Source organism: Pan paniscus, chromosome 5, assembly GCF_029289425.2.
Source record: "Pan paniscus chromosome 5, NHGRI_mPanPan1-v2.0_pri, whole genome shotgun sequence".
Taxonomy (NCBI): Eukaryota; Metazoa; Chordata; class Mammalia; order Primates; family Hominidae; genus Pan; species Pan paniscus.
In genome coordinates this window covers 93073957-93090128 of record NC_073254.2, presented here as the reverse complement: position 1 = coordinate 93090128, position 16172 = coordinate 93073957, and the positions used below count along the sequence as shown (strand labels likewise).

The window sequence follows — 16172 nt, the reverse complement described above, 5'->3', positions numbered from 1 at the left end:
AAAGTCTCACTGCTGTGAACATGGGAATACTTCTAGCACTTTGATGAGACTCTGAAAGTTAGATTCTCTATCCATGAAATGGAGGAGAGAGGACTGTATAAAATCTGTCCCAGCTGTAGTTCTTTATAATGTTATAACTGTACACCTACTAAAAGAAAAGTAAAATGGAGAGCAGGGATACTCAGTTTTGAAGATATAGAGTAGAAGGTTTTCTATTTTGCCCATTTGTACAATAGAGACAAGAACGTGGATCATTGCAAAGCACATTCCCATTTTAATTCACACTTTTACCATTCCTTGCCTTTTTTATTTTGGCTCACCTATTCAGTTTTTGGGATTAGTAAGATTAGTATTCCCTTCTAGGTTTACATTAGTTTTGGGCCAGTTTGCTTTTCTTCTGCTTATCATCTTGATCTGCCAAAATTCTGGTTCTTTGATGTCCCCCACTCTTTTCAATTTGCTCTGGTCTACTAACATTTGTAAAAACAAGATGCTTTGTCTCGGCCTTGGGTTGGCTTTTGGAGCTTGCTAAATTCAGTCTCTGGGCTTTGTCTTTAACTCTTGAGTTTATTGGCATGGGGCTGGGAGCTCTGCTGCTTTCAAGTCTGTGGATTTTACTTGCTAGCTATAAATTATTAGTTTTTTATTAAACTTCAAGGAGTCTAACCCTTTGGTTAGAGATGGACATTTTATAAGCACTAAGTCAGTATTTGCTACAGGTAAGGAATGGTTGCTTTTCTTTTCTTTTTATTTTTAGAATAGCTCAAAGATGGTTCAAAGATGCTATAGGCTGTCTGGAGAGGTGGTGGGTTTTTCATTTCTAGAAGGTGTTAAGTCTCAACTGAATAACAACTTGGCTGAGATATTTTTGGGCTCTAGATAACCTTTAACCTTCCTTCTTATCTTGAGATTCCACAATTCTGAGTACATCTGTGACAATAACCAGACAATAAGTAATGCAATCATGTTTAAAATACGCAGTGGTCTGATAATACTATTTGCTATTCGTGAGCAATGATCTACTCCATTATTAATTAGTATAAATGACTGTACTATGAAATTAGAAATTACATCATAGGTTCTGTTTTCCATCTCTCCTTTTCAGTGACTGTCTTATGCTGTCTAAGATCTCTATCTCATACAGGTTGTGATTGTACAAACTAAGCTTTATAAAAACCTGGTCTCTGTGATCTGGTTTATAGATTTAAACAACATTTCCCTCCATTTAGGTGTTATAAAAATGCCCCTCCATTTCTAAATCCAGAACAACTTAAGTCATTTGTAACTTCTAATTTTTTTCTGCTATGTAAGACCATTTAGGAAAGATTTCTTTATTTTCCCTTTAATACTACTTTTCATAAAGTGTAGACATGTAAGAGAATATGAAATACCAAAATTTCTGGCATATATTTATAATAGGTAGTATATATACATGCATTTATGTGCATATATGTGTATAATCCACTTGTATGGAGCATAATTTAGATTTTGCAGACATTGAATTAACAGCACTAGCTACCATTTTGAGCACTTATGATGTGGATGTGAGGTTCGGAGTTTAATCCCCTTTGGAAAATAAAGACAGGCCCTACATAGCACAAATTTATCATCTGCCAAACAATCTAAAATGTGCTGAAAATCACATTGGCATTGCTCGGAAACATATATTAGTGAATGGTAAATGTTCACTACGTATTTCTTGCGCCAGACTGTACATTACAGCAGTTATTAAACCAGGTCTGCTTATTGTCTCATCATGGCTCCTTTCCAATTTTTTTCCACCTCTCTCTTAGTACACAGCTTGGTGCACCTAAACAGAAGTCTGTGAAAATAAGGTCTATTATATTTGTATATACACACATAAAACATGGCTTAAGCTTTGAACATATATGTCATCCCTTCAAATACTGACACCAATAAATGTAAAGAAATTTACCCTTCATTATCTTCTGGATTAAATGAACCTAATTTGTAACCCACACATAGCAAATAGGCAATGCTGAAAGATATCCTATTTTTTTTATTTTTTATTTTTTTTGAGACGGAGTCTTGCTCTGTTGCCCAGGCTGGAGTGCAGTGGAGCGATCTCGGCTCACTGCAAGTTCTGCCTCCTGGGTTTACATCATTCTCCTGCCTCAGCCTCCCGAGTAGCTGGGATTACAGGTGCCCGCCACCACGCCCGGCTGATTTTTTGTATTTTTTAGTAGATACATGGTTTCACCATGTTAGGCAGGATGGTCTCGATCTCCTCACCTTGTGATCCGACCGCCTCGGCCTCCCAAAGTGCTGGGATTACAGGCGTGAATCACCACGCCCAGCAAGATGCCCTGTTTTTTTAAACGGTTTTTAACATGTTATTATATGCAATAATTACATTTAGTTAATATTGTTAAGGATTACAGTGGCCAATATTTTTAATGGAATGGTTAATATCTTGAGTCAAACAGCACTAGTTCTTGCACTGAATTTACTAGCTGGAGGTCTCAAGGAATTCAGTCTCTATAAAACTCAATTTCTTCATCAATGAAAATACTCTTAGCAGGAATATCTAGCAGAAGACAAGGGAGCACTCTAAAAAGGAGAAAGACCTGCATATCAGGGTAACACAGGGGAGCTGGGGCTTCTTCTTTGAGCTCATTAGCCCAGAGATGGAGCGGGCACCAGGGGAAGTGACCCCACAGTGGCGCTTTGGAAGGGTGGCTTGTATGACTCTGTGATGTGCAGGACGGCCCTTCTGCTTTGAGGGTAAGATGGAGAAAGGCTCTTTTCTTTCTTGGTTCTCAGGTGTCCTGGGTGGGAGGAACCCTACATAGGGGCGGCCCACAATCCACCTCTAGCTTTCTCAGCAAAATGTCAATGTGTCTTCCTAAATTTCAATCAGACAACTCTTTTGGTTGGCAGATACACAGGATATAATAAAATCTCTGGCAATCTTGTTTTTTTCTAAAGGTATATATGGACGATTCAGTCTTTCATTTAATAAATAAGGACTCAGAAAATATTGTGAAGTTTCAGTAAAAGATCCTTAGTAGAGGTTACTTTTCTTGGGGTTGTTAAGAAATGTAATTTTCTGTGAAAGCAAAATTTTCAGATTTCCAACATAGGTTAATTTAATTTGCATATAAAAATTTCATACTTACTTTATTGGAAACATTTCCAAGAATGACTACTTAGTCTCTGACCTTTAACTTAACCTAGTGACATATTTAACCTCCCTGTGATAGTTTAGAGTTTCATTATGGGGACTGCCTTTTTGCTGTGCTGGGTGCAGCCAACTTCCAGAGGTTTGTTGACCCTAACACTAATTGGCCCTAGATCTTCATACATTTTGTTTTCCCTTTTAATTTAATTTTATTTTTACTGACAGGATACACAGTTTGAACACTGATGTCTGCTTGCTACTCACAGATTTCCTTTTCCCTTCTTTGCTGTTAGTCTTTTACCATTTCTTTCTGTTGCAGTGTTTGTTCTATCATCTTCCTCTATATTTGTTGTTTATAATCTTCAAAGAATTGTGAAACCATATAGGTGAGTTTATCAGAATTTTCTCTGAATGAAGACTAGGTTATGAATTAGGTCTCAAGTGGCTCTCCTATGAGGACAGAACATAGCCTGTTGTCTATCTCAACAGCCCAGAGGTTGCCTACCTCCTTGTTCATAGTTTTTCACTGAATCATAGAGGTTGCTCTACATGTGGCCTCAGGATAAATATAAACACAAAAGCTGCAATTATTTTGTGCCATTATTTTGGGAAAAAACCCAAGACTGCGTTGTATTGTTTCTAAAGGTATTTTCCTGTAGGGAATCTGATTATTGAGTGAATCTCTTCTCTGTTCTGAATTGTTAAGATTGCCAGATGAAGTTGCCTTGGATACGTAAGATTTTTTTTTTTTTAATTCTCCTGGATTTCATCATTTTGTTCCAGGAAACATGTATTTCTAGATTCATACAGGCAAAGGGAAGTAACATTTATTGAGAGTTCTCTTCATGACAAGCATTTGACTTACATTATTACATTGGTCCGCACAAAATTTCTCTGGGCTCAATAATTCTTCCTCCATTCTATTAAAAAAGAAACTTATTCAGGGTCACTGTTCAGGCTGAATTGCATCCTTCCAAAATTCATATGTTGAAGTCCTAATCCCCATGACCTCAGAATGTGACCTTGTTTGAAAATAGGGTCCTTACAGAGGTAATCAAGTTAAAACGAGGTCATTAGGATGGACCCTAATCAAATATGACTGGCGTTCTTCTAGGAAGTAGAAATTTGGACACAGATGATGTGAAGACACAGGAAGAAGAGCCATCTATAAGCCAAGAAGAGAGGTCTGGAACAGTTCTTTCTCTCATGGCTCTCGTGGTTTCTCAATGCTTTGATTTTGGATGTCCGGTCTTGGGAACTGTGAGACAATACCTTTCTATTGTTTAAGTCACCCAGTCTGTGGTACTTGTTAAGGCAGCCCTAGTAAACTAAAGCAGTCATATAGTTAGTATGTGACAAAGATGTATTCAAACTGAGGTCTAGTACCCAAGCATATGCATGGCCTTTTCAGTCTCTTTTCTGTGATTTTGAGTGTTCTGGGGCAGAACGATCTGGTGAATCTCAAGTTGGGCACTGGTGGGACAAGGGTGTTCTCTGCACTCATTAATAGGCAGAGGAGAAGCCCTACCACCTAAAAGAGCTTTGGAGAGGTGCTCTGGGGTCTCTGGTTGGCACAGCTTGAGCTGTGTCTGGAGCAAGACTGGATCTATTTTCCTTAAGCACTTCTGCTCCTACCGCGTCAATCCTCCTTTTTATTGGCTCCTCCTTCCCTACCCCAGGTGGAGTGAACAAAAGCAAGAACTTGGAAATGGGGGCAAACTGTAATATTTTGAACAGCTGCCTTTAAAGACACAAGAGAATAAAAGTATGAGAAAGGCAGGCTTCATTCACTAAGGAGAAAATAATCAGAAGCTTGGGGGCAGATAAATGTGCCCTTTATTCTGATAAGATACAGAAACTGCTCATTAAAAAAATCAATGATGATGACACAATGAATAAATCATCTGACATGTTTAACACCCTTTAAGGTCATATGCTTTTCACTCAAATGGATCTGAAGAGAAAAATACTCCATTGTGCACATCTGTCTCTTAAGTAGCACACATTATAAACCAAATTGGAAGGATCAGTTTTAAAAGAAGATAGCTTTAAATCTTTGCAAATATTTTAAATGACTTAGTAGCATGTTGCCTAAAAAGTGAGCCATCTGAATTATTATTTGGTCACAAAGTATGAGCCTATATTAAATAAAGTCTCAGATTAAGTGTCTCCAAGGGAAGACCGTATTTTATAAATTATCCAAGTAGATATATTTAGAAAAGTCAACATTATATCGGAAAAATTATATTTGTAAATGATATAGATATGTTCCCAAGCATACGAGTTTGTGAGAGCTCACTCTAATAAGCCTCTAAGACCTAATTTAAACTGCTTTATTGGTGCAAAGATACTCACGGCAGGAAGTGCAAAGAAAGAAATGCCAAGGAGTGCAAAGCCTGCAGAAAGCAATCTTCCCAGCCAAGTTAGGGGAGTTTTGTCTCCATAGCCAATAGTTGTCAATGTAATCTAGAAACAAAATAAATAGAATGTGCAGCTTAAGTACTTGAGAGGAAAGTTAGGACCTATGAACAGGAGGCAAGCAACGTTTCCACTAAATCATTATTCAACAAATCTTGTTCGTGCTTTTTATTACTGTGCTTTAATTTTCCATGACGCATGACAGAACTTCTCTTTGTTTAAGGAAAGGAATAACCTACATACTTGTTCCTCCCTTATAACACAGTTTTCCGTCTTTTCTAAGTGTATTTAAGGAAAGATTATTTAAGTAAGTGGATAACCATCAGTGATACAGAAATGATAGCACCATGGATTTAGGACTGGATCAGTACACAAATAATAATTTATGTTAATTTAGGCTGTCCCTTCGTTACCTTAGCAGGCATTTCCTGAAGGTCTGGTGTGTGCAAGGTATGTGTTAAGATTTGTAGTGGAACAAAAATGAGGGCATAGTTCTTGTCCTAAGATATTTATGGCCTAAAAAGAGAAACATGCCACACATGAATAATTAAAATACAAAAGAGGATGAGAGAGGTATTATAATGGAGGTACAAATAACCTGCTATGGGAATTCAAGGAAGAGATTAGTTATTATAAGCTTGAGGTGTTGAGGGAGCTTTACTAGGGAGATGTCATCATACCTGGGCTTTGAAAGAGGGGTAACATTTTGAGAAGCAGAAATGATAAAGAAGGTGATCTAGGGAGGAGAAAGAGGTGGCTAGCTGCAGAACAGTGAGAACACATAGAGTAGATTCTGAAAAGTACGAGTTGTTCAGCTGGACTGGGGCATGGTGGATTTAAAAAGGGTTAGTGACTTCTTCAATTTATTTTTTTAATATTTTATAGACTACTGTGTACAGGTCTTTCAGCTCCTTGGTTAAATTTATTCCTAAGTATTTTAATTTTTGTAGCTACTGTAAATGGGATTGCTCTCTTGATTTCTTTTTTGGAAAGTTTGTTGTTAGTGTATAGAAATGCTAGTGATTTTTGTGGTGTTGATTGTGTCTCCTGTAACTGTACTGAATTTATTAGTTCTAGCAGTTTTTTTCTGGAATCTTTAGGGTTTTCTATATATAAGATGATGTTGTCAGCAAACAGCAAAAATTTCCTTTCTTCCTTTCTTATTTGGATGCCTTTTCTTTCTTTCTCTTGTCTAACTGGTCTGGCTAGGACTTCCACTACTATATTGAATAGAAGTGGCAAAAGTGAGCATCCTTGTTTTTTTTAAATCAAACTAATAATTTATTAATAATTTTTAATTTTTGTGGGTACACAGTAGGTATATATATTTATGAGTTATGTGGGATATTTTGATACTGGCATGCGATATGTAATGATGATATCAGGGTAAAAGAGGTATCCATCACCTCAAGCATTTATCCTTTGTGTTACAAATAATCCAATTATACTCTTAATTATTTTAAAATGTACAATTAAATTATTACTGACTATAGTCACACTGTTGTACTTTCAAATACTAGACGTTATTCACTCTTTCTGGTTTTTTTTGGTGTCCATTAACCATCTCCGCTTCCCTCTCTGCTCACTCTCTCCACTACCCTTCTCATACTCTGGTACCCATCATTCTACTCTCTATCTTTGTGAGTTTAACTGTTAATTTTTTTTAATTATTATACTTTAAGTTCTAGGGTACATGTGCACAATGTGCAGGTTTGTTATATATGTATACATGTGCCATGTTGGTGTGCTGCACCCATTAACTCGTCATCTACATTAGGTATTTCTCCTAATGCTATCTCTCCCCGCTCCCCCACCCCATGACAGGCCCCAGTATGTGATGTTCCCCATCCTGTGTCCAAGTGTTCTCATTGTTCAATTCCCACCTATGAGTGAGAACATGTGGTGTTTGATTTTCTGTCCTTGCGATAGTTTGCTGAGAATGATGGTTTCCAGCTTCATCCATGTCCCTACAAAGGACATGAACTCATCCTGTTTTGTGGCTGCATAGTATTCCATGGTGTATATGTGCCACATTTTCTTAATCCTTAACTGTTAATTCTTAGTTTCCACAAATAAATGAGACCATGTGAAGTTTGTCTTTCTGTGCCTGGCTTATTTCACTCAACAAAATGAGCTCCGCTTGCATCCATGTTGCTGCAAATGACAGGTTCTCATTCTTTTTAATGGCTGAATAGTACTCCATTGTGTATATATGCCACATTTTCTTTATCTGTTTGTTGATGGATGCTTGGGTTACTTCCAAATCTTGGCCATTGTGTATAGTGCTGCAATAAACATGAGAGTGCAGATATCTCTTTGATATACTGATTTCCTTTCTTTTGGGAATATACCTAGCAGTGGGATTGCTGGATCACATGGTAGCTCTATTTTTAGTTTTATGAGAAACCTCCAAGCTCTTCTCCATAGTGGCTAAATTATACTAATTTACATTCCCACCAACAGTGTACAATGGTTCCTTTTTCTCCAAATCCTTGCCAGAATTTGTTATTGCCTGTCTTTTTCTCCAAATCCTTGCCAGCATTTGTTATTGCCTGTCTCCAAATCCTTGCCAGCATTTGTTAGTGCCTGTCATTTACTGGAGTGAGATGATATCTCATTGCAGTTTGATTTGCATATCTCTGATGATTAATTATATTGAGCACCTTTTCATATGCCTGTTTGTGGTTTGTAATGTCATCTTTTGAGAAATATCTATTTAGATTTTTTGCCCGTTTTAAAATTGGATTATTTTATTTTTTCTTATACAGTCATGAGAGCTCCTTATATATTCTGGTTATTAATCTCTTGTCAGATGGATAATTTGCAAATATTTTCTCCCATTCTGTGGGTTGTCTCTTCATTTTGTTGATTGTTTCCTTTGCTGTGCAGAAGCTTTTTCACGTGATGTGATCCCATTTGTTCATTTTTGCCTTGGTTGACTGTGCTTGTGGGATATTACTCAAGAAATCCTTGCCCTGGAGAATTTCCCTCATGTTTTCTTGTAGTAGTTTCATAGATTGAGGTCTTAGATTTAACTTTTTAATCCCATTTTGATTTGATTTTTTTCCATATGGCAAGGGATAGGGGTCTAATTTCATTCTTCTTCATATGGATATCCAGTTTCTCCAGCACCTTTTATTGAAGAGACTGTCCTTTCCTCGTTGCATGTTCTTGGTACTTTTGTCGAAAATGAGTTCACTGTGGATGTACGGATTTGTTTCTGGTTTCTCTCTTCTGTCCCGTTGGTCTGTATATGTTTTTATGCCAGTACCATTTTGTTTTGGTTACTATATCTCTGTAGTATAATTTGAAGTCAGGTAATGTGATTTCTCCAGTTTTTCTCTTTTTCCTTAGGATAGCTTTGGCTCTTCTGGGTATTTTCTGGTTCCATATAAATTTTAGGACTGTTTTTTCCATTTATGTGAAGAATGTCATTGGTATTTTTGATAGGAATTGCTCTGAATTTGTAGATTGCTTTGAGAAATATGGAAATTTTAACAATAATGATTATTCTAATCCATGAACATGAAATATCTTTCCTTTTTTTATATCCTCTTTAATATCTTTCATCAGTGTTTCATAGTTTTCTTTGTAGAGATCTTTCACTTCTCTGGTTAATTCCTAGGTATTTAATTTTATTTGTAGCTATTGTAAATGGGATTATTTTCTCAATTTCTTTTTCAGATTGTTTGCAGTTGGCATATAGAAATGCTGCTGATTTTTGTATTTTATTTTGTATTCTGCAACTTGACTGAATTTGTTTATCAGTTCTAATAGTTTTTTGATGGGGACTCTAGGTTTTTCCAAATATAAGATCATATCATCTGTAAACAAGCATAACTTGACTTCTTCCTTCCCAATTTGGATGCTCTTTATTTCTCTCTTCTCTGATTGCTGTAGCTAGGACTTTCAGTACTATGTTGAATAACAGTGGTGAAAATGAGCATCTTTGTTGTGTTCTAAATATAGGAGGGACCATCCTTGCATCCCTGAGATAAATCTCACTTGGTCATGATGGATGATCTTTTTAATGTGTTGTTGAATTCGGTTTGCTAGTATTTTGTCAAGGATTTTTCCATCAATGTTCATTAGGGATGGTGGCCTGTAGTTTTCTTTTTTAAATGCATTTTTGTCTGGTTTTGGTATTAGGATAACACTGGACTTATAGAATGAGTTTAGAAGTATTTGTTCCTCCTCTACTTTTTGGAATAGTTTGAGCAGGATTGGTATTAGTTCTTCTTTCATTGTTTGGTAGAATTCAACAGTAAAGCCATCAGGTTTCAGGTTTTTCTTTGCTGGGAGTATTTGTATTATGGCTTCAATCTCATTACTTGTTATTGGTCTGTTCAGGTTTTGGATTTCTTCATGGTTCAATGTTGGTAGGTTGTACGTATATAGGAATTTATCCATTTCTTCTAGGTTTTCCAATTTATTGGTATGTAGTTTCTCACAGTAGCCTCTAATGATCCTTTGAATTTCTGTAGTATCAGTTTTAATGTCTCCTTTTTCATCTCTGATTTTATTTATTTGGGTCTTCTCTCCTTTTTTCTTAGTCTGGCTAAGTTTGTCATTTTTGTTTATCTTTTCAAAAAACACTTTTTCTTTTGGTTATCTTTTTTTTTTTTTTTCTTTTTTGAGACAGAGTCTCACTCTGTTGCCCAGGCTGGAGTGCAGTGGTGTGATCTGGGCTCACTGCAAGCTCCGCCTCCCGGGTTCACGCCATTCTCCTGCCTCAGCTTCCCGAGTAGCTGGGACTACAGGCGCCCGCCACCATGCCCAGCTATTTTTTTTTTGTATTTTTTAGTAGAGACAGGGTTTCATCATGTTAGCCAGGATGGTCTCGGTCTCCTGACCTCATGATCCGCCTGCCTCAGCCTCCCAAAGTGCTGGGATTACAGGCGTGAGCCACAGTGCCTGGCCTTGTTAATCTTTTGTAATTTCTTTGTTTCAATTTCATTTATTTCTGCTCTGATCTTTATTTCCTTTCTCCTACTAACTTTGGGTTTGGTTTGCTCTTGCTCTTGTAGGTTGCATAATAGGTTGTTTATCTGAAGTTTTTCTTCTTTACTGATGTAAGCACTTTTAGTTATAAACTTCCCTTTTAGTACTCCTTTTGCTGTATCCCATTGGTTTTGTTACAGGTTGTGTTTCCATTATCATTTGTTTCAAGACATTTTTCAATTTGCTTCTTAATCTCTTCATTGACCCATTGGTCATTCAGGAGCATATTGTTTAATTTACATGTGTTTGTATAGTTTCCAAATTTTCTCTTGTTACTGATTTTTAGTTTCATTCAATTGTGGTCAGAGAAGATACTTGAATTATTTCAATTTTCTGAATGTCTTAAGACTTGTTTTGTGGCCTAACATGTGGCCTATCCTGATCTATCCTTGAGAATAATCCATGTGTTTAGGAGAAGTGTGTGGAGTATTCTGCAGCTGTTGGATGAAATGTTCTATAAATATTTATTAGGTCCATTTGGTCTATTGTGCAGATTAAGTTTGATGTTTCTTTGTTGATTTTCTGTCTGGATGATCTGTCCAATGCTGAAAGTTGGGTGTTGACGTTTCCAGCTATTATTGACTTGGGGTATGTCTCTCTCTTTTGCTCTAATAATATTTGCTTTATATATCTGGGTGCTCCAGTGTTGGGTGCATATATATTTATAGTTGTTATATCCTCTTGCTGAATTGATTCCTTTATCATTATATAATGACCTTCCTTGTCTCTTTTGATAGCTTTTGTCTTGAAACCTATTCTGTCTGATGTAAGTGTAGCTACTCCTGCTCTTTTTTGGTTTCCATTTGCATGGGATATCTTTTTTTATCCCTTTATTTTCAATCTATGTGAGTCTTTATAGATGAAGTATGTTTCTTGTAGTCAACAGATCATTGGGTCTTGCTTTTTAAAATTTAATTTTAATCCATTGAATCCATTCAATCCTGTGTCTTTTGATTGGAGAGTTTAATCCATTTATATTCAGTGTTATTATGGATAAGTAGGGACTTACTCCTGCCATTTTGTTATTTGTTTTCTAGTTGTTTTGTGGTCTTCTCTTGCTTTTTTCTTTCCTTCTTGTCTTCCTTTCATTGAAAGTGATTTTCTCTGGTGGTATGATTTAGTTTCTTGCTTTTTATTTTTTTGTGTGTATCCATTGTATGCTTTTTTGATTTTAGGTTACTATGAGGCTTGCAAATAATACCTTATAACCCATTATTTTAAACTGATGACAATTTAACTCCGACTGCATAAACAAATAAACAAAAAGAAAATTAATGAAAATGCTACATTTTAACTTTGTCATCCCACTTTTAAACTTTTTGTTGTTTCTACTTTATCTTATTATGCTGTGTATATCTTGAAAAGTTGTTGTAGTTATTTTTGATAAGTTCATCTTTTTGTCTTTCTACTTAAAATATAAATAGTTAGCACAATTATAGTGCTATAATATTCTGTTTTTCTGTGTACTTACTATTACCAGTGAGTTTTCTACCCTCAGATGGTTTTTAATTTTTCCTTAATGCCTTTTTTCTTTCAAACTAAAGAAATCACTTTAGCATTTCTTGTAGGACAGGTCTGGTGTTGATGAAATGCCTCAGTTTTTGTTTGTCTGGGAAAGTCTTTATTTCTCCTTCATGAAGGCTATTTTTGCCAGATATACTATTCAAGGATAAAATATTTTTTCCCTTCAGCACTTTAAATACGCCATGCCACTCTTTCCTGGCCTGTAAGGTTTCCACTGAAAAGTCTGCTGCCAGATGTATTGGAGCTCCATTGCACGTTATTTATTTCTCTTCTTTTGCTGCTTCTAAAATCTTTTCTTTATCCTTGAATTTTGCAAGTTTATTAGTGAATGCTTTGAGGTTAAATCTGTTTGGTGTTCTATAGCCTTCTTTTACTTGAATATTGATATCTTTCTCTAGGTTTGGGAAGTTCTGTTATCATCCCTTTGAATAAACTTTCTCTCTCTCTCCCTACTTTTTAAGGTCAATAACTTAGATTTGCCCCTTTGAAGTTATTTTATAGATATTTTGGGCATTTCCTTCTTTTTTATTCTTTTATCTTTTGTCTCTGCTGACCATGTATTTTTAAATAGCCTGTCTTCATGCTCACTAGTTCTTTCTTCTGCTTGATCAATTCTGCTATTAAGGGACTCTGATGATTCTTCAGTATGTCAGTTGCATTTTTGACCTCCAGATTTTCTGCTTGATTCTTTTTAATTATTTCAATTTATTTGTTAAATTTATCTGATAAAATTCTGAATTCATTCTTTGTGTTATGTTGAGTGTCTCATGTTTTCCTGGATGATCTTGAGGTTGTGGTGTTTGTCAGTGTCTGGGCATTGAAGAGTTAGGTATTTATTGTAGTCTTTGTAATCTGGGCTTGTTTGTAGCTATCCTCCTTGGGAAGGCTTTCCTGGTATTTGAAGGGACTTCAGTATTATGATCTAAGTTTTTGGTCACTGCAGGCATTTCTGCATTAAGGGGTACCCCAAGCCCAGTAATGCTGTGGTTCTTGTAGACTTGTAGAGGTATCACCTTGGTGGTCTTGAATAATATCTGAAAGAATTCTCTGGATTACTGGGCAAAAACTCTTGTTCTCTTCCTTACGTTCTCCCAAACAAACGAGTCTCTCTTTCTCTGTGCTGAGGTGCCTGGAGCTTGGTGAGGGGCGACACAAGCAGCCTTGTGGCCACCATCACTGAGACGGCACTGGGTTAGACCTGAAGCCAGCACAGCACTAGATCTTGCTCAAGTGGGCATCCTTATTTTGTTCTGGATCTTAGAGGAAAGGATTTCAGTTTTTCACTGTGGAGTATAATGTTAGCTATTGGCTTATAATATATGCTTTTTATTGTGTTGAGGTACATTCCTTCTGTACCTAATTTGTTGAGGATTTTTATTATGAAATAAAATTTGATCAAATGATGTTTCTGCATCTAATGAGATGATCTGCAATAAGCCAGGCACAGAAAGGTAAATACTGCATGTTTTCACTACATGGGGAATCTGAAACAATGAAACCCATGGTAGAAGAGAGTAATATGCTGGTTACCAGAGGCTGGGGGTTGGGGGAATGGGGAGATGATGGTCAAAGGACACAAAGCCTCAGTTAAACAGGAACAATATGTGTATGTGTGTGTGTGTGTGTGTGTGTATATATATATATATATGAGATCTATTGCACAGTGTGGTGAATACAGTTAGTAATGTGTATTGTGCATTTCAAAATTACTAAGACTAAATTTCAAATTCTCTTACCACATTTTTTTTTTCTGAGACTGAGTCACTCTGTCACCCAGACTGGAGTGCAGTGGCATGATCTCAGCTTACCGCAAACTGCCTCGCAGGTTCAAGTGATTCTCCTGTTTCAGCCTCTTGAGTAGCTGGGATTACAGGCATGCACCACCACACCCAGCTAATTTTTGTATTTCTAGTAGAGACGGGGTTTCACCATGTTGGCCAGGCTGGTCTTGAACTTTTGACTTCAAATGATCCCCCTGCCTTGGCCTCCCAAAATGCTGGGATTATAGGAGTGAGTCACTGCACCCAGCCACACCACAAAAATTGATATGTATTTGAAGTGGTGGATATGTTAATTAGCATGATGTAATGATTCCACATTGTGTTTGTAAATCATAGCATCACTTTCTACCCCAGAAATATATACAACTATAATTTCTCAATTTACAATGAAAGAAAAGTAAAGGATTAGTAAAGAGAAGGTTAACTAGATATGCTAAAGCTAGGCCAGGGAATGTCTTTGAATATCATGCCTCTCCTATGATCAGACTGCTCCAGGCGTTCCCCACATCTCTTAGAACAAAGTCCCAGCTCCTCTCCATGGCCTGCAGGGTTCTTCATGATTGACCTCAGATAACTCCTCAGATATGGTCTTCTACCATGCTCTCTCTCATTCTGCTTCTGCCCCTCCTGCCTTGCTATTCATCAGCACACCAAGCTCTTTTTTTTTTTTTTTTTTTTTTTGCCTAAGGACCTTTGCCCTTGCTTTTCTCTTTCTGAATTTCTGTTACTTCCAGGTTTGCATTCAGGTACCTGCTGAAATGTCAGCTCCACAGAAAACCATCCCAGATCACCTAATTTAAGCCACTTCCCAAGACTGGCTTAGTCTCCCAGCCTACATCTTTCTCCCATCCGGGATGCCTCCTGTCCTTGAACACTGGACTCTAAGTTCTTCAATTTTGGGACTCTTGGATCTTTGACCACAGACTGAAAGCTGCACTGTCAGCTTCCCTACTTTTGGGGTTTTGGGACTCAGAGTGGCTTCCTTGCTCCTCAGCTTGCAGACGACCTGTTGTGGGACCTCATCTTGCGATCATATGAGGAAACTTGGATTCAGATAATTTAAACAGTTTGCTGATGAGTATACAACTATAAATTGCCCACTAGTGTGTCCTATTACAAAGTCTGCCTTTAAAACGAAAATAGAGAGGACCCACAGACCCCCTGCAGGAAGCAGATTGCTCCTGAAGGACCTAGGAGACACCCTAAATACTGTGCTAGCATCCACGGCTGAGAAACCCACAGATGGTTCACATCACAGGACTCTGTAGACAATCCCCAGTGCCAGCCCGGAGTCTGGAAGACTTGTTGGGTGGCTAGATCCACAAGATAGATAACAATCACTACAGCTCAGCTCTCAGGAAGTCACATCCATAGGAACAGGGAGAGAGTACTACACCAAGGGAACACCCTGTGGTACAAAAGAATCTGAACAACAGCCTTCAGCCCTAGACCTTCCCTCTGACAGAGCCTACCCAAATAAGAAGGAACCAGAAACCGATTCTGTTAATATGACAAAACAAAGTTCTTTACAACTCCCAAAAAATCACACTAGCTCCCCAGCAATGGACCCAAACCAAGAAGAAATCCCTGATTTGCCTGAAAAAGAATTGAGGAGGTTAATTATTAAGCTAATCAGGGAGCACCAGAGACATGTGAAGCCCGATTTAAGGAAATCCAAAAAATGATACAAGAAGTGAAGGGAGAAATATTCAAGGAAATAGATAGCATAAATAAAAAACAGTCAAAACTTCAGTAAACTTTGGACACCCTTATAGAAATGCAAAATGCTCTGGAAAGTCTCAGCAATAGAATTGAACAAGTAGAAGAAAGAAGTTCAGAGCTCTAAGACAAGGTCTTTCAGTTAACCCACTCCATAAAGACAAAGAAAAAAGAATAAGAAAATACGAACACAGCCTCCAAGAAGTCTGGGATTATGTTAGATGACCAAAGCTAAGAATAATCAGTGTTCTTGAGGAAGAAGAGAAATCTAAAAGTTTGGAAAACATATTTCAGGGAATAACAGAGGAAAACTTCCCCAGCATTGCTAGAGACCTAGACATCCAAATACAAGAAGCACAAAGAACACCTGGGAAATTCATTGCAAAAAGATCATCACCTAGGCACATTGTCATCAGGTAATCTAAAGTTAAGACAAAGGAAAGAATTTTAAGAGCAGTGAGACAAAAGTACCTGGTAACCTATAAATAAAAACCTATTAGATTAACAGCAGATTTCTCAGCAGAAACCCTATAAGCTAGAAGGTATTGGGGCCTTGTCTTCGGCCTCCTCAAGCAAAAGAATTACCA

The 16172-nt window shown here is 37.2% G+C and overlaps 1 protein-coding gene across 2 annotated transcripts in view; it reads right to left on the bottom strand.

Annotated features, from left to right (window-relative positions):
* Positions 1–16172, bottom strand: part of KCNQ5 (potassium voltage-gated channel subfamily Q member 5) — a 576742-nt gene that overhangs the window by 87706 nt on the left and 472864 nt on the right. For both annotated transcript variants that reach the window (XM_034962369.3, XM_003809536.5), the window contains exon 6: positions 5498–5608. In XM_034962369.3, coding sequence (XP_034818260.1) covers positions 5498–5608 — 111 coding nt within the window. The remainder of the gene's footprint in view (positions 1–5497; positions 5609–16172) is intronic.